This window comes from Leuciscus leuciscus, assembly GCF_965113295.1.
Source record: "Leuciscus leuciscus genome assembly, chromosome: 5".
NCBI classification, from domain to species: domain Eukaryota; kingdom Metazoa; phylum Chordata; class Actinopteri; order Cypriniformes; family Leuciscidae; genus Leuciscus; species Leuciscus leuciscus.
In genome coordinates, this window is record NC_138729.1 from 42,762,432 (window position 1) to 42,789,917 (window position 27,486).

Below are 27,486 nucleotides of genomic sequence, written 5' to 3' on the forward strand. Positions count from 1 at the left end.
AAACCGTCTCTGAGCTGCAAGACTTCAGTGTGATGAATGTAGATGGAATAATACGTCTGCGGAGTAACTTAAACGCACAGAAGCATGTGTTTGTACTTTCCATGGCGACGTGACATATCTTAAACAAGGAATACGCATAGCATTGATAAAGAGCAAATAAAGCAATAAAAACGTGAATACTACTTTGTAGCATGACATACCACAACCACGTTAAAGCGCGCCTAAGTCATTTGAACTCCAAGACGCATGGAAGAGCTTTCATATTGTTCCTGGTCATGGAATTCTGTTCATTTAACCTCCTTCCTGTGCTCAGCCACAGAATTCCGGTCTTTATAAGATCCTTCTGAACCGGTTCCCGAAATGTCGAATCCATTACAAGCGTGTTTGCAATATCCATCCAGTCTAGCAATTCGTCTCTGCCAGTGACTGAACATTATCCAAGATTCATGTTTGGCCACAAGCAACAACCATCTGGCTTTGTGAGCGAGGATAACAACGTCCTCTGCAAATAGCATTGACTTCAAACGCAGAACACAATGAAACAAAATGTTAAAAATCTCATCCTGGCATCTCCTTCAAACGGGCGATAAAGAGCCAAGCGTTCATATTTGATATTCACTGCCTATTCTAGCCATCCTGATAAAAAGCATACTCGTTCTCGCTAAAAAAAATGCAGCTACCCTGCAGCTAGACTGATGGTTATCCCAGCCCTAGCGGGAGTGATCACACTGGGGATAGTTAAACGAGCTCCAGCAATCAACTCTTGAAAGAAACTGGTCATTAGCTGGCCCACGAGTGCTAAAATTACCCTGCGCAAATGCAGGCAGACTCCTGAGAGGGCCTGACCTCAACTTTACAAGCTGCTTTCCTCGCTGTAGGGCTGCTAGATCATCTCAAGAGCGCTGCTCCATCCCCGTCTGGTCCCAGGGCGGCCATGGCACAGGGTAAGGATGGTTTTAACAGGCTTAGACTGGTAGCCCAGGGAAAGCTTACTGAAAGGTGTAAGACACTTACTATAAACCTGCAAGCATCAAATGTTACCATTTAATGACTTGGGTAAAAAGACATTTTGTAAATCTTGTGAAAATAATGTTCACTTAAGATCTGTGTTAAGATTTATGAGCATTATTTTCATGAACATATTTTCCCTCAAAAGCCTCATTACCATAATACAGCTGGATGTTTTACCAGTTATTCTCAATGGGGTTTCTCATTCCTGTAATGAAATGATTAAATGATCTAAATAAGTATAAATTAAAGTAAGTACAACAAATACTATGATGGGCATAACACCCAAATAACCAAATATATATATATATGGCCCAGGAATGTTTTTTTTGACAGGTATACTAGTGAAACCTCTGGACACTGTTCCACAAAATCAAGTTAGTAATATTTGTATTTGAAAGGTTAAGTTACGTCTCAGAAATTATTGGTTTAGAAACTGTCCAACGAATCTCTGCAAATGAAAGCTACAGCAATATCAATACCCCATGCAGCTTAAATGCACAGAAACCGATAGCATTTCAGCAAATGGCCAGACGTCAACAAAATCAATACACCATGTGCGATCATTCGAATAAATTGGAATGAAATGAAAAGGGAAACGAACATGTCGAAATGTAATATTTTCTGAAACGCGTTAAGAAAAACAACTCCCGCCAGTTAAGATAATAGTTACAGCCACCGTAGTATAGCATGGCTCAGTGCCTCTCCATATAAATAGAACATGACAACAGAATCATAATTTAAAACATCATAAATATTGAAAGGAAATTAAAATAATTTATGGAATAGGTTGGTCGACAGGGTATGTTTTTCTGTTTGCACAGAGCAAAACGACGGGCGGAGAGGAAGAGGAAGATAGCTTTAGTAATTGCTTTTTCTACCCCTGAAGCAGCTTCCTGCCTTTTATCAAAAAGGCAATCTCTGTCAGTAATGGCTCAATTAATAATTAAACACATGTTTTATCTTCTCCACGCTCCTGCTATTTATTTTCATCTTCCTGACAGGCAGAACTACACAAACAGGGTTAGCGCTATCAATAAAGAGGAACATTCATAACACTCGCTTTCCAGAAATGAAAGGAAAACACACACACACATACAAGCAAGCTACCAAAACAAATGGTCATATGTTCTGAGATGTTGGGGAGAAATAATGAAAGTTGGAAATAATAAAGAGATATGAATGCCATTCTTCCATTTGAGCTGAAGTTGTAGTTCTGTTTCAGAGCCAAGTGGGACCAAACGACATTTATGAAACACTCCAACTCTGAGAGAAATTTTCCTTGTCTAAAACAATTAAATTTAATATACTGTATATACAAAAAGCTTCATAGAGTGGGTGTTCCTTCAAAGTAATTTACATGCTTTACAAATTGGTCAGACAGTTGGATATCTTCCTGTCTAACTAGCCAGAATAAGTTGCAATATGGACTAGACTTTGAATTAATGGCAATATGTGTATAATCCAAGAGCCAAAAATGCGGAGAACAGAAAACAAGCATGAACAATCACCCAAACAAAGGACAACAGCATTCTATGTTTATTAATATCAAATGACAAGCTTGGCTAAATGACTAGCCACACCACAAAAAGAGCTTGGACAAGACAGCAGTGGAACATTTACACACAATAACAGCTGGACAGACTTTATCAAACACATACAAATCCAATTCCACCTGTACATGCAACATTAACCTCCGCAATGACTGGTGGGTTTAATATTAGCTGCTAATCTTGGAATATCCCAAGTCCGTACGCTGGTCCATCCCTGACCGTGACTCCTCGATCTCTGCACTTTCACGACCCAACAGCTGCAAAGCTGATTAGCTGGTCAAGAGGTCAACTTCTATTCATTATTTAATGGGCAAGAGGCCACAAACACTGCAGCGCTAAGGTTAGCAATACATCAGCATTAACCCTCAGTAGAGGAGAAGAGCCGCATACAAACACACTCTCATTCTCCACCATTTCCCCCAAAATCCTTTGACCTCTGCTGGCCTCCACACATTTTTCCCTCCCTCTGTTTTTTCACCCATGCAGGAGAGGAGAGAAGAGAGTGCATTTTATATTCTGAAGGACTGAGGGGAGGGCGTGTGCGAAGGGGGGCTCATCCGCCGAGGCGGAGCAGGGAGCAGACTTTTATTGACATGCAGCAAATAGCGGGTAGGAACAAAGGCCACTCAACGGCTATTGAATCGTGGGCCTGCAGACAGAGTGCTTGATTAGCGATTCGACACGGAGACCCTGAGCCGTGTAGCATATAATGAGTGCTTAGAGAACGACCCTGCGGCTCCCTGGGGACGGTGGAGGGGAGGCAGGGCGGGGGGAGTAGCACCCATCCTCTGCGGAATTGATTCAGCCAAATGCTATCAAGAAAAACAGAGTATAACGTGTGACGACCAGACGTGGCTCTTAATCCGGAATTACATACGTTACGATAACGGTATGGACTGTAAATATTATTATTAATTCATAATAAATTAGTTGGGTCAATTTGTTTTCATGTGTTGGCGAGCAGACAGATTTTTGCAACGGTGGATTAACAGAGAAAACTGGCGCGTTATCAATTTGATATTGTGAGGATGTAGCAATGGCTGTTACCCCCCTTCTTTTGTTGCTTTCTCACTCTCTTTCTTTCTTTGTTCTATAGTCCTAATCCACTATGTGTGGGCCGGTAAGTTTAATGGAAACAATTTATTAAGTCCGGCTTAAAATGCCATCTGCTGTTAAGCCTTCCAAAGCCGCTAAGCTCTCAGTTTGGCCCGAAGCTGGCGGTGCTTCTCGCGTACAGTAATACGCTGTTTAAAATGAGCACAACGGGTCAAAATTAATCAGGATTAGCAAACCAGAAATCCACTTCACAAATGGCTTTTCACCACAATCTTCCTTCGCTATCCCAGCATGCCCCGGGTTTGCCTGACAGACCTCACACACAAAATGGGTGCGTCACCGCTTCACTGATGGGTAAAATGAAGAGAAAGAGAGCAACCCCCCCTCCCAACTATGCTTAAAGCCTCTAACCTCATTGTGCTGCAGGCAGATGCTACACACGGTTCTAGGTCCAACAATCACCATATATAGCTCTGCTTTAGCTGTACTCTAGCTCCACATATAGAGTAAATAATAAATGTGAAACAGAGCTATATTTCATGCGTGATAGAATGATTGACAGAGAGAACGATAGATAGAACGATAGTTCGTACAAGCAGTAGATAGAATGACAGAACAAACGTTAGCTAGACCAAACTCATGAGCGATAGCTGGAAAGAAAGAACGGCACATTGATAAAATTAATGATGGAACTAAGGATATAAAGAATGATCAATCGATAGACAGAATGAACGTTAAACAGTTCTACGAACAATAGCTATAACAATAGAACAGATGAACTAATATACGTATATAAGTTATGAGCATGAATTCACTATGCTTTCATTCAGGGCAAGAAAACCCTGGCACTGCTAGATGGAGAGCAAGCCTCTTATAACGTTACGAAAAGCACAGCGATTGTGGTAATTATGTAAGAACAGATTACAGTAAAACTAAACAGCTGTTAAGCTGATACGAAACTTGTATGTCACCGCAGTACTTGACTGAGGGCACAGAATCAATCAAATCAAGCACCAGCGTGCACGAAAGCTGTTTACAGAAACAAAGACACATGCATATTTGTGCAAGCAGCACCACATTCATGCTGAGGTATTTCCCTGTAATGCAATTCTCCAATGCAAGACGTGAGCCAAGCGAATTATCAGTCTGCCAGAAGTTCTCCAGGGCAGACCAATTTGGGGATCAGAGCTGAGCGAGCTTTAGATTGGTCTCGGCGGACGTACTGTAATGGGACACATATGCTCCTATACCCCCAAAATCTAGAATAACAGTCTGAAGGAATGGTGCATTCCATGGAACAAAGTCTGGACAAACCCACATTCAAAAACGACAACAGGAGAACAAGGTTAATAATACTATACATTCCTTGCCAAGTGCTTTGGATGCTATTGCCAGATGCTATTGGATGCTAAGGCCATGTGACATACATGAAATTCAAAAATAAACTCAACAACCACAATTTCAATTAATTTCACTTAGGAAATAGAACTTTTACTTGCAGTCAAGAATTAAGAAGAATTAAGGTATCTGTAATACAGCCCCAGAAATTCTGGAACAGAGAGCCAAAGTTTTCCAGGTGATACCTAAAAAAGACCAAACTGGAACTACTGTGATACCACTGGATATGAAAGGTTATGAAGACTGAACTTACAATGCAATTTGATGGATGTCAAAGGCTATAAAGTCCGAACTCAAAGTATTATGCAACTTCTAGAACATTAAAAGTTAAGAAATCCACACTGGAAATATAATGAAACTTAATGGATATCAAAGATTACGATGTCAGAAATTGAACTATCATCAAACATCATGGATTTCAAAGGTTAAGCATCCTTGAAAGATCTGTAATCTCTACAGTCTGGGCATCAAATTGCTAGTACGATAATATTTATTTCCTGCAGTCCTAAATCACTTAATCCACATATTCCCCTTTTGGTTTTGCATTCTTTCAAAACCTAAATCTGCTTTCTGCTTTCTCTGTATCATCCCTGTGATCCCTGGGAAGAGTGTGTGCTTGACACACATTAGCAGGATATTAAGGAAGATGCAGTTTGTCTCGCCATCAACCGTAACAGATTAGGGAGGCTGTTATATCAACAACAACAACAAGAACAAGTTCTTCTGTTGATATCTGAAGTGCTCAAGCCATGTGCTCTGATCTACTTTTAAACATGTCAGTTGTTGCACAAGTCTTTTCCTATGGTTATGTCTGGAAGTCATCCTGAGACATGCATAAAAATGACTTTAATATGGAACCCGACAGTAGTCACAAGTTCTGCTCTTCCTCTGAGCTCGACTTGTCTCCTCTCACTTCCTCTTTTCTGAGTTTTCAGAGAGTGGGGGGCAAAAGCTCTCCAAAAGACTCATGCAGGGCATCAGAAGTGTGGCATTAAACTCGACATCTCCTCCGCACTGTGCAACAAACAGAATTCGTTTCACAACTTAGTTCCCCTACAAAACCTGGATGTGGACCAACTAAAAAAAACTTCAAGGGGCGACTTCCTACTGCTCTCAGCTAAACCTTAACTACTGCTGGAAACAGTAAAAAGTAGCTCAAAAACGCATTAGAAGCAAACCTCTATCAGCAGCCACTTGAAAATGAATGAAAACAAGGAAACAAATAAGCACCATTTCACCATTTAACAGTCTCATAGGATTTAAACAGGCTTTTAGCAGGATTACAAGACATCTGAGATTTGCTGTCTGTCATAGAGGTCTAAAGAAGCAAACACACTCAACCCAAGCTTCTGATGAGTCTAACGGCCCAGGACTTACTGCTACCACATTTAGCACCATGTGTGCACCTAACAATTGAGCACTTGAGGGGAACCTGAAAAAATGGTTATCTCTTTGGCTCACAAGGACAAAAACCCTTCCAACTCTAACATTCATTTAAAAAATGAGAAAAACAGAACAGCACTAGTCCGGCAAGAGTAACGTTACTCTTGTGAATGACGTATGGCTCTGAAAGTGAGCTTAGAGTTGTCTGTGGGAACTGGGAACATATTGCATAGTGTCAGGTTTGGGGAGAAAAATATTAACTTCAACACCAATAACCTAGACTATCTGAACTGTGGCCTTAGAACAGACCTTCCTAGAATGGAAAATAAGTGAAACAAGGATTTGGTTGCGTGAGTTTTACTAATGCAATTTGCACAATGAAAGTTTCTTATATATTCATTGACAACCCTGAGGTATTCTTTGTTTCAAAACCAGTTTATGAATGTGGTAAAAGGTCAAATCAGGCTTAATCATGTCTTGAACATCCAATGCAAGAAAAATGACATTAGAAATATTTATATAGCACCCACAACATGCTCTTACCTTTAGGTGCAGAAGGCGAGAAAAGCTTCTCTGATCCTACATCAGATGCCTGAAAAACAGAAGTAAAACACAATTAGACCATTTTTAAACAAGTGCTCTCCTCCCCTTTTTTGGGGGTGTAAAGGCAACAACATGGCTACAACTGTTGTGACACGCTAAAGATGGCTACCAACAAATAAAAAATAGAGCAAAAGACGAGGGGAAAGAAAAACAGGAGGGGAAAGACATAAAAATCCAAAAGACAAGTAAAACACTGTCCAAATGTTTAGGTGGAGCCATCTTGAACTATTTTCCACATCCCTGCTCTTAATGATTTAACAAAAGATCACTGATGGATGGTGACATCACAAATCCTACCCGCAGACTACAATAGGAAAACAGTAATTTCCCTACAAAGTGACTTAAGTGCTATGTAGACTAAACATGAGTGTGCTTTTCCTTCCCCTCCATGTAGCAGAACGTGTAGTTTCTGGCAAGCAGCAAGAAAAAGAAAACATGCCATGCTCCTACCAAAACACACAGTCATTGACAGACAGGACATGGGGCTCTTAACGAAGAAGGAACTCTTAAATTCTTCACACTATACACAGGGGTGGCAAAGAATGCCAGCACACACATACCAACTTTTTCTTAGAATAGAGCACTAGTGACAGCTTTTGTACCTTTTCTTCTAAGAGCACATCTCTCTTCTTCTGTGATACATATATTACAGTAGAGTCAAATGCAAAACAATGTAAAAGAGACCATAAAAGAGATATGAGTTCAAGGAATGTGCAAAAATACATATTTTGAAAAACAACTAGCTAGTGGGTTGTGTGTTGGACATGTTTCTGAGGCTCTATTCACACAGGAGGTCATGGGTCACTGCGCTGTTGTTTTGTAGGAGCGTTCCTACTCTGTTATAACTATATCCGCTGGTGAATCATGATCTGCACTCCTATGGCAGTTGCCACACCATTTCACTTCCTATTTGCATTAAGTTGAGCGAGAAGAAAACAGCATTGATGTAGAAATGCTTAATTTGAAAATGTCACAATAGCTCATTTTTATAAACAATATACTGTGGACACATAGGCCTAGTATTTTCAAAATCTGCAGCATGTTTTGATGAAAATGGACCACAGTTTGTCTATTTGAACCTTGTGTAAGCCAAGTTTCTAGCTCCATTAATAACGTGTTTTTATTATGTGTACTCAGTCTAATATGCAAAACCTCCTGTGAGACCAGACCCACGGCGTGGCATAATTTCTGAGACCTCCGCTGACGTGAATCCTGGACTACATTAATAAAGAGCTCTATTTCAGCCCCATAATTCACTACGTCAGGGGACTAATTTTTCAGCAAGCGGGATTTTTCACTACACAAGCTCTCTGTGTCTGAGAGCTGGAACACTTTAGCTCACACCCCCGTAGGATTACATGAAAGAAAAGAGGTTCAGATGGAACTGGGCCCGTAGCATATGTATAAGCCTCGGGTTTGGGCAAAGACTGCCGTTAATGTTCGTTCGGCTCATGCCTTTAATGTTGAAAAGAAACTTTCAATACAATGATCCGTCTATGAAAGGTATTTTTTTGAGAGCTTGAAGCAAGAAAGGAACTGCCAGAGCGTAAAAATAATAATAATGGCGGCTGCATTTCACTGTTTGTATTTTTTGCCAGTGAGCTGTTCTACCGAGCAGCCTTTAAACCGTGTCCCTACAGGCCAGAGGTCAGAGATCACCCATAACAAATTCTTTGCACTCTTACGACGCAGGGGGCCCGAGCGGTGATTAAAGGACAGAGCGATCAAAATGAGCAGGAAAAGAGAAAGGACAGAGAGAAAAAAAAAAAGCAAAGTCCCTGCCCACTGAAGGAAGCAGAGGGGCTATAACCATTTCAAAACGGAGGAAATTGAAGCCACATTGCTGGGAGCCAAAAAGCGCTGGCGGGGCCGCAGGAGGCCTGACCCGAGAGGACGTGCGTTACTGGATCTGGAGGTAGAGAGGCCAGACCTGGGACTCTGAGATACCAAAACAGCCCTCAGTTCACTTCTCCCATTGCACTCATTAACTACAGGCAATGATGCACCTCCTCTGGACCACGACCCGACTCTCACAGGAGCCACAGAGGAAAACAGCCAGAGGAGGAGGCAGGGAGGGAGTTAGACAAATAAAAGGGTCATGGTCATGTGTTGAGACATGCTGCCTACAGCTGTAAAGTGCCACTGGAAGAAGGAACAGGAAAGGGAAGACAGGGAGGTGAGGTCGCTTTAATTCCAGCAAAAGGGTGCTAAGCCGTAAAAATAAAACAATCACAACAGTTAGAGTTCAGGCTACACCAAACACATAAATATTTATACAGCTTCTTCTAATGCTCCACAACAAGCCAATGAAAGCAAAGCAGTCTACATAAAAAACACCTTTGGGAAGTTGATATATTCTGTGGTGTGACATGCTACACTCCCATCAAGAATTTAAACATCAATTCTTTTGAAAAATGCATGCAGTTTTTATGACCTCAGTAATTGAGAATATATGGAATATTTGTACATCTGCCACACCACAGGACCAAAAAGCACTCTAAAAATGCTTCATGGACAAACCCAATCATTGGATTTAAAAATTGTATAAAAAAATTAATAAAACCAAAGGTTGGGTTTGTCAATATTTCACCCAACCATGGGTTGAAACAACCCAGCAACAAACCCCGCAACCCAAACTAGTAGTGCAAAAGGTGAAATATGCAAAAATTGTAGTCACATTTCATCAATATTCAGATGTTACTGTAAAAAAAAAAAAAAAAAAACAATTCTTCCCATGGGATCAACATGGAATTCCTATCAAATAGAATTCGATGGGATATTGGGGTTCGTACGATTTTTTAAAATGTTTTTTAAAGAATACTCTTATACTTGGTGGCATTTATTTGACCAATAATACAGTAATATTGTGAAATATTACAATTTGAAATTCTGTTTTCTATTTGAATATATTATTTTAAAATGCAATGTATTCCTGTGATGGCAAAGCTGACTTTTCAGCATCATTAGTCCTTTCTTCAGCCACAGAAATCATTCTAATATGCTGATTTGTAGCGCAAGAAACATTTCTTCTTCAACCGTTGAAAACAGCTGTGCTGCTTAACATTTTTGTGAAAACCATGATAAATAGTTTTTCAGGATTCTTCGATGAATAGACCATTCAAAAGAACATTATAAATGTCTTTAGTATCAACTGAATGTGTCCCTGTGAAAAACAAACAAAAGAAAAACGTAAATCTTTTGAACGGTAGTGTAATTCAAAAGACACCATGGTATTAGTATAATCATACTGCTAGTTTCTAGTGGTTAAATAAAAATAATTGAATAAGTCCACCTCAAACTCAATGAATATAACCAAAATTCAATTCTGTATAAATTCCACTGAAATACATGATAGAACAAACAAAATAATAAGACAACTGATCGGTTTCGTCCTCTGTTCCGCCCACCCCACGCCCCTCCGTTCATCTCCGACACCCCATGGGTTCAGTGCCAGGAGAGGGTGGCACAGCGGAGCCACTGGAGGCTTCAGAGGAAGCTATGGCACTGACGTGATGTCATGCTGCCAGGGGCAGGCAGGCGGGCCAGATGGCATCAATTATCAGAGAGGAAGAGAAAAAGAGGGTCAAGCCTGGCCTGAAGAGAGCTGCCACAGAGTCATCTGATTAACCTGACAACAACCGGATGACCTCTACAACAAACACAGGTTTTAGCATGTGGATCATGCCTGGGATTTATCATTGTCTCTCCAAACTCCTCCTTGTTCTTTCTCTCTACCATCAGTAATCATTCCTCACCCATCTTCTTGCTTCAGTCTCTCGCTCTCTCTTAATGGCAGGATGTTGTCCAGAACCTTACAGGCTTCTATTTTCTAACTGTTTATGTAACATCATGTTGAAGAGGGACAGCAAAGGGCTGATAAACATCTCAGTCATCACCCTCTTAAAAACCTGCAAGAGCCACGACTACCTCAACATTTTGCTTGTTTATTTTTGTTGAGTTTGAAATATGTGTGCTGATGTGGTACCCGATTGTCGATGATAAGATACTGTGGATGTCTGTTATACTATGAATTATGTAGGTGTTTGTGTGCTTTTATTGTTCACAAGCTTCTCAATTATATTCAATTTAAGTATCAACTTTGTCTCAGACGTTGTGGGGAATGGAATATCCCCCCCACAAACACACTCTCTCTCTCTCTCTCTCTCTCTATTATAATATATATATATATATATATATATATATATATATAAATATATAAATATATATACACATATAATTATTAGTTGTTAATTATTAAGCAAGTTCCCCAGGATTGCGTGATCATGTGCGTTTAACCAGCCGATGCACCAATGCAGTCATTCAGGCATACAGGTTCCTGCTAATGAAACTCCAAATTAATTATCTTCACTGTGTTTGTCCTTCTCTCTCCCATTTCCCTCCCTCTCCCTCTCTCTCTCTCCTCCTCTCGCTGCTCTGCTTAATGACCTCCTACATACTCGTTTATCATGAGCTCTGCTACATCTCTCCCCCTGCGCTCTCATCCTATCAGCCGCAGCGCAGACCGCCTCCAGTCAGAACAGGTGTGTGTGTGAGAGAGTGATTACAGCTCTCTGCCCTCTCCACTCCACAGGAGAGTGACACACACACACACACACACACACACACACACAAACTCCCACACCAGCGCATTAGACATGCATCTGCACCTAAAGCATCATTAAGATGATAATGTATTCCACTGGGTGACCGTGCAAAATGCAGTCCTACCCACAAGTCTGTGCTGCTCGCCGCGAGCGCCACATTCCACGTCAGCCGCGATTGGCCGAGGGTGTGGAACGATTCCTCCGTTGAACTCTCGCTTGGCAACAACACGACGAGAACCTGCAGCGGAATCACAGCACAGCTCCTGTGGTTTGCATTTCTAAAACGCCTGCATCCTACTCGCTCTGATCTCTCTTCATTTATCTTTCTGTAGTAATCTTCCTTATCCAGAATCCTCCTTTTTTACATCTTTCTCGCTATAATTTAATCTCTGCTTTTCATTCACACATTTTTCTATCTTTCTTTTTTTAATCATTTTTTTCCCTGCTTTTGAGCAGTCACAGGTTGTTAACATAGCAGCAGGTTGGTGCGAAATACAAATTAGAAAGCTATCCGGTGAGTGAAGGGCAGAGTGAGATCACAGGCGAGGAAAAGAGATAAATGGAAAGACAGACAGGCAGAGAGAGAGAGAGAGAGAGAGAGAGAGAGAGAGAGAGAGGTGTCGCATAGTAACACTAAAGCCATACAGCGAGACAGAGTCACAAATCAGCACAGTTGTTGTTGCCTCCAGGGCTCGACACATGGAAAGGCATAAACATATTATGAGAAACCAGGTAAAAAGTAAAGAAAAACAGAGTGGAGGAAAGCACATTCATTCACATGGTAGGCTGCTTCAAAACCTAGTGAGCTGCCTAAATAGGGATCACTGATACATTGCCAACGCAGAATGCAATGAGTAGAGATCGACTGATTTTGCTTTATGATACAATATGATACAATGCTCGTTTACGGTCGCCGATGCTCATTAAGTATGCGATGTGATCTGAGCCAGTCTCGGGCAGTCACAAACGCTGCAATATTTTCAAACCTGTTTGAAATGATCGCCACGTGATCTTGTAGTATGTGTGCAATGCAACGGCAAGGTGAAACTAATCCAGCCAATCCCAGTGCAGGTGGCATGAACGAAACAAATCTTGCGTGAATTTCTCGCGCGATTTTGTAAGAAAACGTTGTTCGCTGTTGGTCGGGACTGCCTCTTGACGTCTAGGTTGTGTTGTGTAGCATGCACACGGCTAAGACAAGACAACGACAGATGACAATACACCTTGTTGTGTAGTGTGAGCACCACAGTGATTCAGGCAGTCTTACAGTCCTCTAGTGTGAGCTTGCCCTTAGCTCACTAGGTTTAGGAACAGAGCTAACATATCTCTACCAAAACATTCATTCAGCAACTTGGTGGGCTGAAAAAGCAGCATGACAAATTATCATTGTATTTCTAAAGCGCTTTTCATGATATTATCTCAAAGCAGCTTTACAATGATCTGTGACCTCCAGTAAGCAAACCAAGGGCATACAAAGCCGGGACAGTGAAGCCAGTCAAAATTAAATTCCGGTACAAACCAACTACTTGTGCTACGCCTGCTTTCTTGAAAGCAATGTTCCCATGCTCCTGGGTGACAGACAGTAGCCACACAGGGGCTGTCACGGGTACAGGCTCTCACAGGCCTCCTCGTCTTTAATGTGAAAGCAGGTGAAGATAAAACGTGGCTTATCGGCAAAGGAATCAGAGCCTGTTCTTTAGTAGACACACTGCAGATACAGATCTTAGTCCAGAGTTTCTTTCTCCTGCCAACACATGTGAGATAAGGAGAGTAGCAAAGAAAGAGAGCGAGAAAGAGATAAACAAGCTTCCATTCTGGCTAACCGGACAATTCCATTAGATGGTTATGTTATTCAATCTTACGCGACTCAAGTAGCCTAATCTCTAAAACTCTAATAAAGCTGGAAGAAACTGAGAAATATAACAACTAAAATTAGGCTATCAGAACGAATAGTTTCGCATATAGTGCAAATCTACGTGTTAATCGAGTAGCCACAAGGGGGTGCTAAAGGGTGTATACATTTGAGTTAATTCTACGTCAAAATGAATTTAAGATATTTATTAACTATCATTATTTATTAAAATAAAATATGATAGTTTATTAGATAAAATAAATAGCTTGACACCATAAAAAGAAGTTATGATATTTCTTTACCATAAAATGTAATAAATATCAACCAAATTTTTAGGATACTATGTAAATGATCAAATATTTGAATTACATACATAAAAAATATATTTTAAGTGTAGTTTTGGATTAAATAAATAAATAGGCCACGGAATTTTTTTTTTATAAATATGCTTTTATAATATGATGATTAATATTTACCATATTTTACATAAAATATAAAGCTTGACTTTAAAAAGTTTGAAAACCCTTGCCTTGTGACAAAACATTTAAACTATTTCTTCCTAAAAAAGCAGTGGTTGTAAAAGATAGATGAAATCAAGTACTTATTGAACGGCATACAAGAACGATATATTGAACGGCCTGTACTTCATTCTCTCACAGCCTCATTACCATTCATATCAAATTAAGTATGACGTACTCTGACTAAGGTCTACGGTACAGATCACCAATTAAACGCATCCGATTCTTGCGAGACAGCTTGAAGCGCTATTCAGCGCTGTCCTTGTTCACCTTGTTTTCATCAATGAGAACAACGTCTGAGTCATTCACTACCTCAGGCAAGTATGAAGGAGAGCAGAGGAGAGTTGCTTTTTCTTTGCAGATCTGCTTCGCTACAAGGGAAACCCATCCAGGCACATTGAATAATTCATAAATGATAAAGGGTTTATGCCCCTTGCTGGGCCTTCATGTGCAGTAGGTAGAAGAAAGAAAAGGATGTTGAGGATTGTTCAGGTCTTGTTAGACAGGGATCACAGTGGTCTGACTGCGAGGTAGAGCCAGGCCTGTCCTGCCAAGCACTGACGCCTTTAATGAGAGGAAAAAATGCAAAGCAAGACGCCCTGCTTTCATCCAACCGTGATGCCATGTGAATCTTACATGAATCATCCCCTTGTAGCGCAAACGGCAGAGTCTGCCAAAATAAGCAGGCATCCTAACCTGAATCAAGGGTGCATTCAGAACCAAAACACTCCCAGAGCAGCACATTGCACTCTTGTAAGTGCTGAGTAGGGCACACAGTGGCCTTCGCACCCCAGATCCATTTGACCTCTGACCTTTCGTGCTGCCCTCACTCACACCGCCTGAACTGGAACTGCATGAAATAAAATGGTTGCAGAATCTTGTAAATTAGGGCTGCACGATATATAGAAATAAAACCGTTATTGCGACATGGTTTAGTGCGATTGTCAAATTGCACAAGCTGCAATTTAGGTAGATATCTGTGCTACCGGTTTAAGAATGAAGCGTGTAATTTACACAAGTGTAGTTTGTGATACAGTAGCTGCATTGAGATAGACCCTAATAATCTGATTGTAATTGGACTACTAGCACTAAAAGTCACGTCACCATGTCAACCTGACCCGAAATCAAAGAAAAGAAGCAATTTCGGAGAATAGTATGCGCAATCAACAGGAAACTCCAAAAGAAAGAAAGAAAAATCAATTCCAATTTGAAGCTTGTGACTTATAAACGCGCAAATCAACTCGATCACTTTATTTGACGTTCATGTAAACTGCGTTCGGATTCATCAATTGATTGATTGAAAGAAAAGGAGTCCATGTAAATGTAGCTAGTGTTCTCAGAATGGCGAAGCCGCTGTGAGTGAAACCGCACTTCACTTAGAAAACAGCAACCTGTAAAAAAAATTATAAAAAAAACCTATATGGTATATCGTTTGAAAATGAAGAAATTAATATGTAAATATCAGTATTGTAATTTTACAGAATTTTTTTTATTTTTATTTTTTATTTTAGAATACAGCAGAATTATTACAACCTATTTCTTATTTTGTTTAATATATTAATTAATAAACAATAAAATTATAATAATTATTTTATAGTCATACTGTATGTCAAAAACAAAAACTCAAGTGTAAAGAGATGTTTTTTTTTTTAAATCTGTTCACTTTATGGTAAACCTAAGTATGAACACCCAATTTTTTTTTTTTTTTTTTTCAATTTGTTCAGCCCTAAAATGATTTTGCACTTTAAAAAAAGTCTTCAGATTAAAAACAAAACTTTTTTATGCAGATGGCACTCCCAAACGAAACACCCCAAATCATACTAGAATGATTAATTCCTTCCAAATAGACATCCGGTGAAACATCTAGTATTTTTTTCATATCGCAATATACATCACAGAAAATCGAAATATTGCCATGTCAGTTTTTCCTATATCTTGCAGCCTAACTGTAAGTACATCAAAGCAGACACTGCAGGAAGTTGTAGGTGAAAGAGAAGGAAATGAAAAGGCAAAGGCAGGGGGAGGTAGAAACTGACAGTGTGCCAAAGACTAATCCCCCCAACCCCTCGCTGCACAAACAGACACGGAATGTCCTATATAAAGGAAGCTCACAGTTGAGCTGGGCTCCTGTTGGGAAGGGACGCGCCACATTAAGTGGAATTTACTTTTAAAGCGGACACCCCTCCTCGTGTTACCGAGTGCTGTAACGCTATCCCTGTGCCACGGCCTCTCGCGGGTCAACCCAGCTCTGCTCACGCCTTTAAAATCACCTCGCAAGCTCCGCTGTTCTTAAAATAGAGGGAAGAGAAGGATGAGGACACGGGCACCTGCTTCTCGTTTAAGGGATAGTTCATCCAAAAATGTAACTTCTCTGATCATTTACTTATCATCATGTTGTTCTAAATCTGCATGAGTTTCTTTCTTCTGTTGAACACAAATAAATATATTTTGAAAAATATTTCAACTATAACAACCGTGGGCCCCATTCACTTTCATTGCATGTACAAAAAAAAGAAAACAACTTTTCAAAATATTTTCTTTTGTGTTTCACAGAAGTCAACGTACATACACAGTGATAATTGAACTAGGGTGTTTTTAGCTAGTCTTCATCTGTCTGTCAAAACATGACAATCAAATATTTGCAAATCAATATATTTGTTTTTTCTTAGCAAGTGCAAAGTGCTTAGGTCAATTTGATTATTTGATTAGTTTGATTAACATGTAAACAATCCTATTGAGAAATATAAAATATTATTATCATTATTTTTTAAATAATAATTATGAAAATAATTAAAATGGTGTTTACATATTATTATTATTAATTGGCTAAAGTACATGTTTATACCCACAACAGTATAACTGCAACCAATATTTCATAATATTTTAATTTTATAATATTATTATTATTATAAAAAAAAATACTATTACTATTATTATTATTACTTAGCCATTCAAAGCACCTTTGTTTCCATCCACAACTTAACATGTAAATCTACGAAGAACCTGGTGATCCTTTTAGCAGCCATGTATAATCCTCTAGCATTCTAGCCTAATATCTATTCACATTTTTTTTTAATTATCATCATCATTATTAAAATTAATAAGTAAAACTGTTTTTATTCTTTATTATTATTTTTTTATTTTTTATTTTTTTTTATCATCATCATTGTTATTCAAATAATAATTACAATTATATTATTATTTTTATTATTCAAAGTACCTTTGTTTCTACCCGCAACTGTACTTGTAAAACTACGTCTTGTGAAGAACCTGGTGACTATTTTATCGTCCAAATCGTCCATGTTTGGTCCTATAGCGTTCTAGCCCACCAACAGGATTTCTTTACGGCCTAACTGATGTCTTTATTCACTGCTAGGAAACTTGACTAGAGGACACAGTTCGAGCACGCTGGATAGCCAGTTTATGGAAGGAAGTTTCGGAAGGCTCGCAGCAGCTGCCCCAGGCATGTCACATTTATCTAACGCTAACCCCGGCACATTGTGCAGAGCTTCTTCTATCACCCCGGCCCCAGATGTGCATCTTATGACGGCACAAGTTGTATAAATAAACACCTAAGAAATGTCCTGTGACGAGCTCTAGCCATGCAAACCCAGCGAGTTACACTCGTCGTGACAAAACACTACATCCCTGTCCGTTTATCATCAACCCGACAACTGTGCTAACCTTGTGAGAGAGATTATGGCTCTGGCTTTCACACTTACCGTTTAAACCTCACCCATGCACATACCAGCGACTGAGTCAACCTTGTGACAAATGGCCTCCAGTGGGGTTTTCAATTACATTCAAACTCTATTCTGCGCAGAACTTGCGTCACTTGAGCCAATGTTAGAAGCAAAGAGCGGGTTTAAGCACACTAGATATGTAAAAGTGAATTGTTTTATCAGATAGCACTGTGTTTACAACATGCTACATAAAAATTGTAGGTAGTCAATGTTGTTGGCTTCACTACGCCAAAGTCAGCTAAGGTAAACTGACAGCGAATTGGGAATAACAATTACATACTTTGTAAAGCGCTGTGTACATATTTGTTCATGTTGTTACAGCCTTTTGTGTTAAATAAATACCTGGTAATTAGAGGGCTGTACAATGAAGTGTAATCTACACAGGCTAACACACACACACACACACACACACACACACACACACACACACACACACACACACACACACACACACACACACACACACACACACACACACTGTGTAAACCAGCTGAACAACACACCAGGGCCTCCAACCGCAAAAAGGAAAAACTATCTTATTTCAACAAACACCCTTATTAGCTTTGAGACATTTTGTGAGGACTTCACTGAAAAAATATTGATATCAGTTGGAACGAACACTGCCAATTAGCACCTGTATGCTGTACGAATTTCTGGAAAAATGCAATAAAGGCTTCGGAAAGAGCGGGCTGACGAGGGTGTGTGTGGGCGCGGTTGAATTACAAAAAGACCCCTGTGGAAGAAAATTGAAAGTTGCTCTGGATGCCAAGAAAGCAATGCATAAAGTTGTTCACTTTGGATTAAAATATAATGAAGCAAGTAAATGCATCTTTGTCTGACATGCTACACTTTCAATTATTCATGCGGAAAGGGAGAGAGAGAGGAAAACAACAACTGGCAAACAGATTCCCCAGGGTGTTCAGCCCATCTACTAGGAGGCACATGATGGCAAGGGTGAATTTCTGTCTCTCTGCCTGTTAAAAGCTTTAATAGTCCTTGCGAGGCTCACAGCACCAGCTCTTTCTAGTAGCGATGCATTTACTGGCTGATACCAATAAGATGATTCATTTCCTGAAATGGCTGATAAATGGCCAGTATTAAAATTCAATCTATCTTACATGCATGCACTTTTGAACAGTATGTGTCTACATTTATTAAAAATATGAAAAAATTGTGCATCCCTTACAAACAACTACAACAATTAACACCATAATGCCAAACTGGTCATTTTTCTGCATCTCTTCTTTTCGATCCTGGCACAAGAGCATCATGCCGTCAATTGATTTGTTTCGTATCAGATAAAAAGCAAGGTTAAGCAGCTAATTAAAGAAACCTTTGATCGAATAAGCACAAACCATGTCCGTTCAATAAAGCAAACCACCTTGCATCATACCAGTACTGGAATAGCATTTTAAAAGCAGAAAAGCTCATGAGAAAAACCACCTGAGCTCTAATGTAAGATTAGTGTTGGTGATGCTAACATTCCTGACAGGGAAAAACCCTTTTCTTTCATTTGTCACTGGGATTATACTCTAAGACTCAATCGACACACACTTTCCCTGTGGATCTACAAGAAATCGGATTGGTGAGTCGTTTAGACATAGTCCTGTTTGCATATCATGTCTGCGGACATAGAGGAATTCCACTCAACATCCTTCCGGGATTTGTGGCAAATAGCAAGGAGATAAAAGGCGGATAATCCTGGAATGCCAGAATCCCTTAACCCATCATCCCGGATCCAACCGCGAGGCATCACTGAGAGAAAAACCCTTCTGCGAGCAGAGATTCAGTGGCCAAGATCGGCTCCCCCGACTCCAGAGTCCCCACTCTATCCTCACACTGCTTAAAAGCTTTACAGCGAGAAAGAAGGGGATTTAACTAAGTGGTAAATGCGGGGAAAGGCGGGGAGGGAGCGGGCCGGGATGGGGGGCATGTACTGTAGGTTTCCCTACTGAGCAATAAAAATGGCTTTACAATGATAAAGCCCCCTAACGTGCAAACCTCACCTCATACAAAGACCTGGATCGTTTGAAACTCCAATAAATGAAAGGCGGAAAGAGAGGTCTTGTGATTTTTGTGACATGTTTAAAATATATCTGTAAAAGAGACCAATCACTCTGTGTTTTCATGTGGCTTTTCCATGTACTGTCCAATTACTGGACCTCTGTATTTCTCTACGGGGCATTAATTACAACTAAAATCATGACTTGTTGAGAAGTAAGCTTTACAGCATCCTGGTTTTGCACACATTTTCTCTGTTAAATACAGTACCTAAAAACAATGCAGTCACTTAAATGTGAAACAGATCCAAAAACTAGAAAAAAATATGCATAATCTTTGAATCTGTGACCGATGGCAATATATCATCACCTCAGCCCTGGCCCTTTCCCTCGGTCTTGCTCTATTTACAGTGCTCCTCATAGCAGACACATGCAACTTGAACGCCAGCCAGCCACATCAAAACCCACCCAGACCCAGGCCTTGAACCCACCCACCTGGAGGCTGTATATCACACAGCCAGAGCTGTGCTGAGGAAATCTCACTAGATCAAACAAATACCAGGAAGAGGGCAACTGACAGAAATACCCCAGGAATCACCTCTCTTCTCTCTCTCTCTCACTTTTTACTATCCCTCAACTGATGAACAGGCACTTTGTGAGTTAAGACCGAAAGCTCCCTGCGGGTAATCAGAGCATTACAGAAGTTGGACTGAACGCGGCCCAATTATATTCAGTGTACGTGGGTGTGCGACACCTGCCAGTGCCCTTCAAACCCTCAGTATGACGCAGCAGACAAATCAATGATAAGCCCACCGGGCTCCTTCTGCTCCTGACACCTCTCCGTCTTCCTCTGCCTTCCCTTCCCATTATAGCTGGCTGTCACTTGTTGGATTATTACCGCTGCACTCTGCACCCGGAGTATGGAGAGGGGGTGGACAGAAATGTCTGCCTCCTCTCTTAAAGTCAGCACTACCTCGCTGAAATTGAACAAGATAACCCTGCGGAGAGCAGTACAGGAAGTATGAGACAAAGCAGAATGACAAACATGCATGTGTGTGTGCGCACCTGAAAGTTCAGTTTTTCATTAGTAATCTAACAATCTATCTTCTTAATGTTTGGCTTATCTAATGTAACAATCAAAAAGCTCTCTAGTACAGGTCTTTTAATTCAATAAAGCTTTTGTTTCTGCTCAGATATGAAACGGAAAACTTCTTACACGTGGCTTTGGAATTCTGCACAGCGTTCCGGATGTCACGTTGAACGAACACGCGTGGAAGCGTGAACCAAACCCTGACAGTTTTGACAATGTTCCACACCTCAGACACTGAAAACAGCATAACAAGCCCTCGTGCAATACTTGCAGCACAATTTAATATACTAATAATGGTTGCATATGTGTGTAGGAAATTTTTCCTGACGTGCACAAACCAAATCCAGATGTTGGGCATCTGTGCCCAGGAAAAACATGATGGATAAACACAGGGAGCCAGAAAATGAAAACAGTACACATGAAGTATAATCAAGAAGAAACAGGCCACTTGTGTTCTCACATATAATTTGGTTTTGCGGGAGCGAGACAAAGCTTTGCCAAGATGATCAAGAAGAGGGCACTGAAATTATATGAAGCAAGTCCAAAGCCTTGCTGACAGTCCACTTTTTGGCAAACGCAGTTCAGAGGCGCTGCTAAACTCTTCAGATCGCATGAGGCTGGGAGCTGAGGATTTCCAGAATCTACCTTCTCAACCCCTTAAGGCACAATAAAATGAAATGCTATATATAGCTAACAAAATACATATGTTCTTCAAGGGCAAACTTTCTATAAACAGCACAAGGTTTCAACTTCTTAATGTAGTTCTACACTGTACACTCTTATCTAGTGCTCTCAAAAATCATCTAAATACTGGTGCTTTCAGGAACCAGGAAACCAATAGGCTTATCTGAACAGTGAACAATCTAATGTAACATCAAAAATTCGAAATATTCATATGGGCAAAACACAATAGATAAGAGAAAATGGTAGAAAATAGAATTAGCAGGAAATCTTGATAGCTAGGAATCGATTTCTGAGAAACGCTGTTGAAAGTGGATCGGACCGAGCACCACATGCATTGCATGTTCGTGCATTTTGTGGGCGGAGCAATGAATGGGGGAGTGTGTTTGTTTGGGTGTATTTCAAATATCAACAGTATTTCTCAGAAATCCCTTATTGCACAATTAATACGGATCTTATGAGTATCAATAGTGATATTTGTTTAAGGACTGGAAAACCGCTATGCAAAACCAGTTTATAATCGTTTTGTTTTTGTTACAATATTACCTAAATTCAATACAGTGCAATAATATCTTCATCACTAACCTCTGAATGTGATGAATTTGCTTTGATATTCCATTAAATAATAATAACAAAAAGTCAAGAAATGTATGCAAGTAACATTAAAATATTACATAACTTGACCTGTAAACAATGGCATTGTTGGGTGCTATTTTTAAAGACTTACCAGATGGCGCCATTTATCTGTAAATTCAATATTTAAGAACAGCTCAAGTAGAAAAGGATGAAATTTTTTTTTTTTTTTTACATCTGTCCACTGTCTGACTAGTATCCTTTCAACAATTGTACTCATTTCAATGACTTAGGCCTAAATTCACTGATATTTCCTGGTTTTACTGTGGGATGCATTAAATAACCTTTATCTTTAAGAGTGTAGCTCAGACAATTATCTACAATGTAGACTAGCTGGCTACCAAACTGCATAAAGTAAAATTTATAGCCAGAAACACCTCCTACACAAACAGCTAGTGGCTTTTTCGAGCCAAGCTTTACCGCACACGGTGCTTGGCGGACGTCACGTACTACCGAGTGCGGTTTAAGCACCTATCTAAATAGTGGTAGTCTAACTAGCCCAGCACAGGCCACTGTTTGTACAGGCTCTCTCTCAGATCTCTGATGTTGCCACAGTGCTAAACTGCACAGCTGTTGTGCAATCTGTGGCGGTGTTAATTACCCTAATGTGAACGGCAGCTTGTCAGCCCCACACTAACAAAGAGGCCTTATGGTTTTAATGTTGGCCATCTTTCGTTCACCCTCCCCTTCTGCTTTTCGCTTTCTATTTGCCCTTTTGCCATCTTTAACCTTCTCTTCTTTCCCTCTCTTTTGCGTCTTCTGTCTCAGTCTTCATTCATCTCCCATTTCTTACTCTCCTTACCCTGGCGGACCACCCGTCGTATATTCTACACATCCCTGGAAGAAGAAAAAACACATCTAATGAAACCTCCCTTCGCAAATCTGCTTAGTAAGGAGAGAAAGCGGCTAAGGGACCAGATTAAACAAGGATTTAATCCAGTGCCAGTGAAAGGTCATAAAAGGAAATATGAGAGCAGTGAATGGTAGAATGCAGATGCCCTGAAAGGAAGGGAAGGCAGTAAATCTGAAACAATCACTGCACATCTGACTTAGCATCTGTATAAGCGACAGAGACCTCCAGCTAAGAGAGAGAGACATTTTTCACAAAACTTCCTGGAACACTTTCATATGAAAGACTTTGTTTCAGTCCACTTTATCAGCCAGATTAAAATCAGACAAGGCTTCATACACAACAATTTCTTTAGTTTAAACATGCTTAAGATATACAAATATTGCAAAATGCAGTTACAGTTATTTTTCTGATTGGTGGGAATCTAAAAGTCACAACAAACTCCACAGTGGCACAAATGCTTAAAATGGCTTTTGTTAGTAAGCACTTCCGAGGGGATGTACTGTACATCATTGCTAGATGTACTTATCTAAACTCTTAACATCCTAAAGGAGGTCTGAGATAAGTACAAGAGCAAATAGCTTCGGCAATTAATTTCTCAAACAGTATAACCGTGAATTATACCAATGTGGCACTTCTCTCAGGTGGCGTGCACTTTTACTCTTCCTTCCTCTCCTCTTCAGTCGCTTTCCTCTATTATTAGAGGAAAAACAGCTGGTAAATAGCATGTCTGGGCTGTGGGCTTTCAGAATTGTCCACATCACACAAAGTACATTTAATTATGAGCTATAAAGGTGACAAAAGACACGCAAGTGCCTGACCGGAAATCACATCGCTGAGGAATGCAGGAAAAAGCCACATTTGGGACAAATAAAATCTTCATTTGTTCTAGAATCAGTAGATTCCCACAATAATCTGGATATATTTGAAAACTGTCCTCTTTGCAGGCACAACAATGCCGTACAACCACATGGGTACAATATGAGTGACTAAAAGTGTCAGTTTTCACAGCCCAACCTTGTATCCATTTGGGAGACTAGGTCTTCAAGAAGCTCAGTTTTTGCTGTTTTTAAATGTATCCGGGTATGGACGTAGCCTAAATCTTGATACTCAAGAATCTAGACACTCTGTGAGGCCTGCAAATAGGCCCACCTTCACACACTCAAAATATACTCCAGATAAAACACATTCAAGGTAGAGAAAGAGACACCATGCACAAAAGAGACAGGACGCCTTTGGTGCGCCATTCTTTCATTGCACAAAAAAGCAGGGCACTATGCTCCCGTACACAATGGCTAATTGGAACGGGATCACACAAGATTAAAGAGCGAGGTCTTGGAATTATTCATCCGCCTGCCTCTGTGTTTGAAGTGTAGTGGCTGTGGTTAATCTGCAAGGCTTTGACAAAACAACAGCAGCAGCACAGCCGGCCAGCGTGACCCAAGCAGAGAGGAATAACTCCCTGACATCCAGCTTTAGCGTTTCCGTGGCAGACAAGCACAGTGTGCCGTGCGCACCGGACCCCGTTCAGCTGTATCCGCTGTGTGCAGCCAGCTTGAAATCCAGTGAGTCACTGACCTATGACTTCAGCAATACCTGGAGGTATTCAAAAGGCCTCGGCACGTTGCTGTTGTGTTCTCGTGTGAAAGCGTGTGTGAGCGTTTGACATTTAGAAGAAAAAAATGACAGGATAAGAAGAAAAAAAAAAAAGGACGATGGGACATCTCAAAGCTTAGAGGGCTTTACCAAGAGTGAGATGGGGGGAAAAGAGAAACAAGAATGGGAAAAATGGCCTATATTGTTATGGCAGTCCATTGTCTGGCCATTTCAAAACTCAAGGCATTTTACTAATAGGAAAGGTCACTTTCTATAAAAAATAGAGTATAGCCTCACATATATATTGCCTTTTACTAGAATAATATAATATAATATAATGGGGAACACTTTATTTTAAGGTGACGTAGTTACATGTTACTACACGCACTTACTATAGTAAATATAGTAACCCTAAACCAAACCCTAACCGTAACTCTAAAGTAAGTACATGTAGTTCATTAACTTTAGTCAGTACTTATTTAAGTAAGCACAATGTAACTACGTCACCTTAAAATAACCATATGGTAAAATATAAAAAAGCTTTATATGCAATTATTTCTCCAGTTTAAACAAGCTTAGATATAAAAATATTGCAACAGTTTAGGTTCATCTAAAAGTCACAACAAACACCAAAATCTTCTTCATTGACAATGGTAAAATACTATTAACTCTAAGAACACTCTCAAAAACAAAGGTCCCAAAAAGGGGGTTTCACAGTAATGCCATAGAATAACTACATTTTCAGTTCCCCTAAGAACATTTTAATGAACAGGTCTTAAAAGAACCATTTAAAAAATCTAAAGAACCTTTTTTCCACTATAAAGAAGGATTTGGGGAATGGAAAGGGTCCATGAATGTTAAAGGTTAAGTAAAATTTCATATCTTTACAGGAAAAACTCGTATCAAAATTCAGGGTAGTTTATCTTACATGATAGCTAATGTACATGGTAACACCCTTGATAACATTAACATTTAACAATAATAATAAATAAAAAAATCTCTCTAATCACTAACATTAATGAACCCATTTTACAACCGAATAAATCAAGTCATTATGGAGATTAGGCGAAAACATACATTTCCCTTCCTGCTCTGTGCTCGTCTACTTTTACAAAACTCCATTTATTTCTCTTCGGACTAAGAGGACTCAAGATGTTAGCTTCGTGCCGGAAGGTCTGTCATATCAGGCTAGGCTGTGATCCGCCTCGACTCTTATATTACAAATAGCTGGCAGATTTTTCCTCACCCTCTTATCAGGACTGCGAGCCAGAACCCTGCCATATCTGCTCTCCGCGCCTGATAAGTGGAGGGTTTGAAGATACGAACGAGGGAGCGTTTGCAAGCTAATTCCAGAGCTGCATCTGCACAAGATTAAAGATTAGCTTCTGGCCACGAAAAAAAGAGAAAAAAAAGAAGAAATACACATTTGATTTGTCGGAGAGGAAGGTGAAGGTGAACGGGCATCGTTTTAACAGTCACTGCAATTCTGCTTCACTTACTGCTATTTCATATCGCATATAGTCTATGAAAGCCTTGCTACTTGGTGTAATGAAAGTAGAAATCAGAGTAAACATCTTTCTTGACAAAAATCCACATATTTACCCACAAATCTTGTGAAATTTAAACCAGCAAAGTATACAGTATGTACTCTTCCCCAAGTTAATACTGTGACCTCACAGCCACCTGACCCAGTCTCAAAAGTCCCTGACAGTTCAGAGAGGAGAAACTCTTAGGTCTAGGTATATCTTCTTATAACTTCTGGGTGTAAAAGCTTTAAATCTGAATGCATACAGCTGAGCAATGCAGCAATCAATTTGCTTTAACTGTGCGTTCATAAAACATTATGCAATGTGAGTAACATATAATTATCATATATCAACACATTAGACACCCGCAATGTAAAATGATGCAGTGCAAGCCATAAACATGATTTGTGAAGGTGGCGACGAGTATCTTAAATGGCCTTGATGCAAATCCTCTATGCAAATCTCATTCAAAGTGCTAATGCTGACAGACAACAAACCACCACAATCCCTGATCTATGCACTGCCCAGCCTGAGGCAAGCTGTTTACATCACCATATGGAAGTCTGAGACGTTTTAGGCATTCTCTTAACTCAAAATAAGCTAAAACTCATTTGTTTCCATGTATAAATTTCCTATCCAGACATGGAGCCAACTATAACAATTGTTAAAGGTAGATTTGATAGATTTGCTCAGGAACCTCAAACAACCAAGGCACAGCTTATATGCAAAGGGCTTTTGGGTAACCTTGTGAACGGTTGATTAGGTCCAGAGTCTAGATATCCAATGCAATATGAAATGAATGCAACTCGATATACAATGCCAGAGCTTGACAAATGTAAATCGTATGTGTAAAGACAGAAAGAAAGAAAGACAATGGGTCAATGACAAAAAAGGGGATAAAAAAAAGAGGAGATGAAAAGTCATCTCTACATTTTGTGTACATTAAACAAATGTTTACAGCATATTCAACAAGAATGACTCAATGCCTATACAAATCAAGAGGTGTAACCAAGTACAAACAACTAACATATTTTATACTAATATTTCACACCTTGAAGACACATGAGTGTACTAACTTCATTAATTAAAAATATATATATATATTTTTAGAAATAATTGATTTCATTAGTTGTATAAAATAAAAGTAATAAAAAAAAACTGAGTTACTCTATTTGACCTGAACAAAAAGCACTTCTTCATAAAAAGGTCAAATATTTAAGATTATGAAACTAAATGACCATGAAACAATCATCAGGGTCTAAAGGGGTTGATCATATTTTAATATTTTTATTATTAGTATTTTTATTTTATATCACATGACAACAAAATGGCTTCCTGCAGGTTGGTAATACCACACTGACTTGTATTTTGTGCACCAAACATTTTTCAAAT

General features: G+C 39.7%; 1 protein-coding gene and 2 long non-coding RNA genes across 15 annotated transcripts in view; 1 reads left to right on the plus strand and 2 right to left on the minus strand.

Annotated features, from left to right (window-relative positions):
• fbrsl1 (fibrosin-like 1) overlaps positions 1-27,486 on the minus strand; it is a 301,880-nt gene that overhangs the window by 31,058 nt on the left and 243,336 nt on the right. For all 13 annotated transcript variants that reach the window (XM_082170185.1, XM_082170188.1, XM_082170187.1 and 10 more), the window contains one exon: positions 6,942-6,990. In XM_082170185.1, the coding sequence (XP_082026311.1) occupies positions 6,942-6,990 (49 nt within the window). The remainder of the gene's footprint in view (positions 1-6,941; positions 6,991-27,486) is intronic.
• Positions 17,269-18,293, minus strand: LOC309499267. The gene is made up of 2 exons (XR_014206188.1): positions 18,163-18,293; positions 17,269-18,094 (listed from the first exon to the last, which is right to left on the minus strand). It is a non-coding gene; the product is annotated as an uncharacterized lncRNA (long non-coding RNA).
• On the plus strand, positions 21,248-22,293 carry LOC309499248. Its single transcript, XR_014206169.1, has 2 exons — positions 21,248-21,387; positions 21,438-22,293. It is a non-coding gene; the product is annotated as an uncharacterized lncRNA (long non-coding RNA).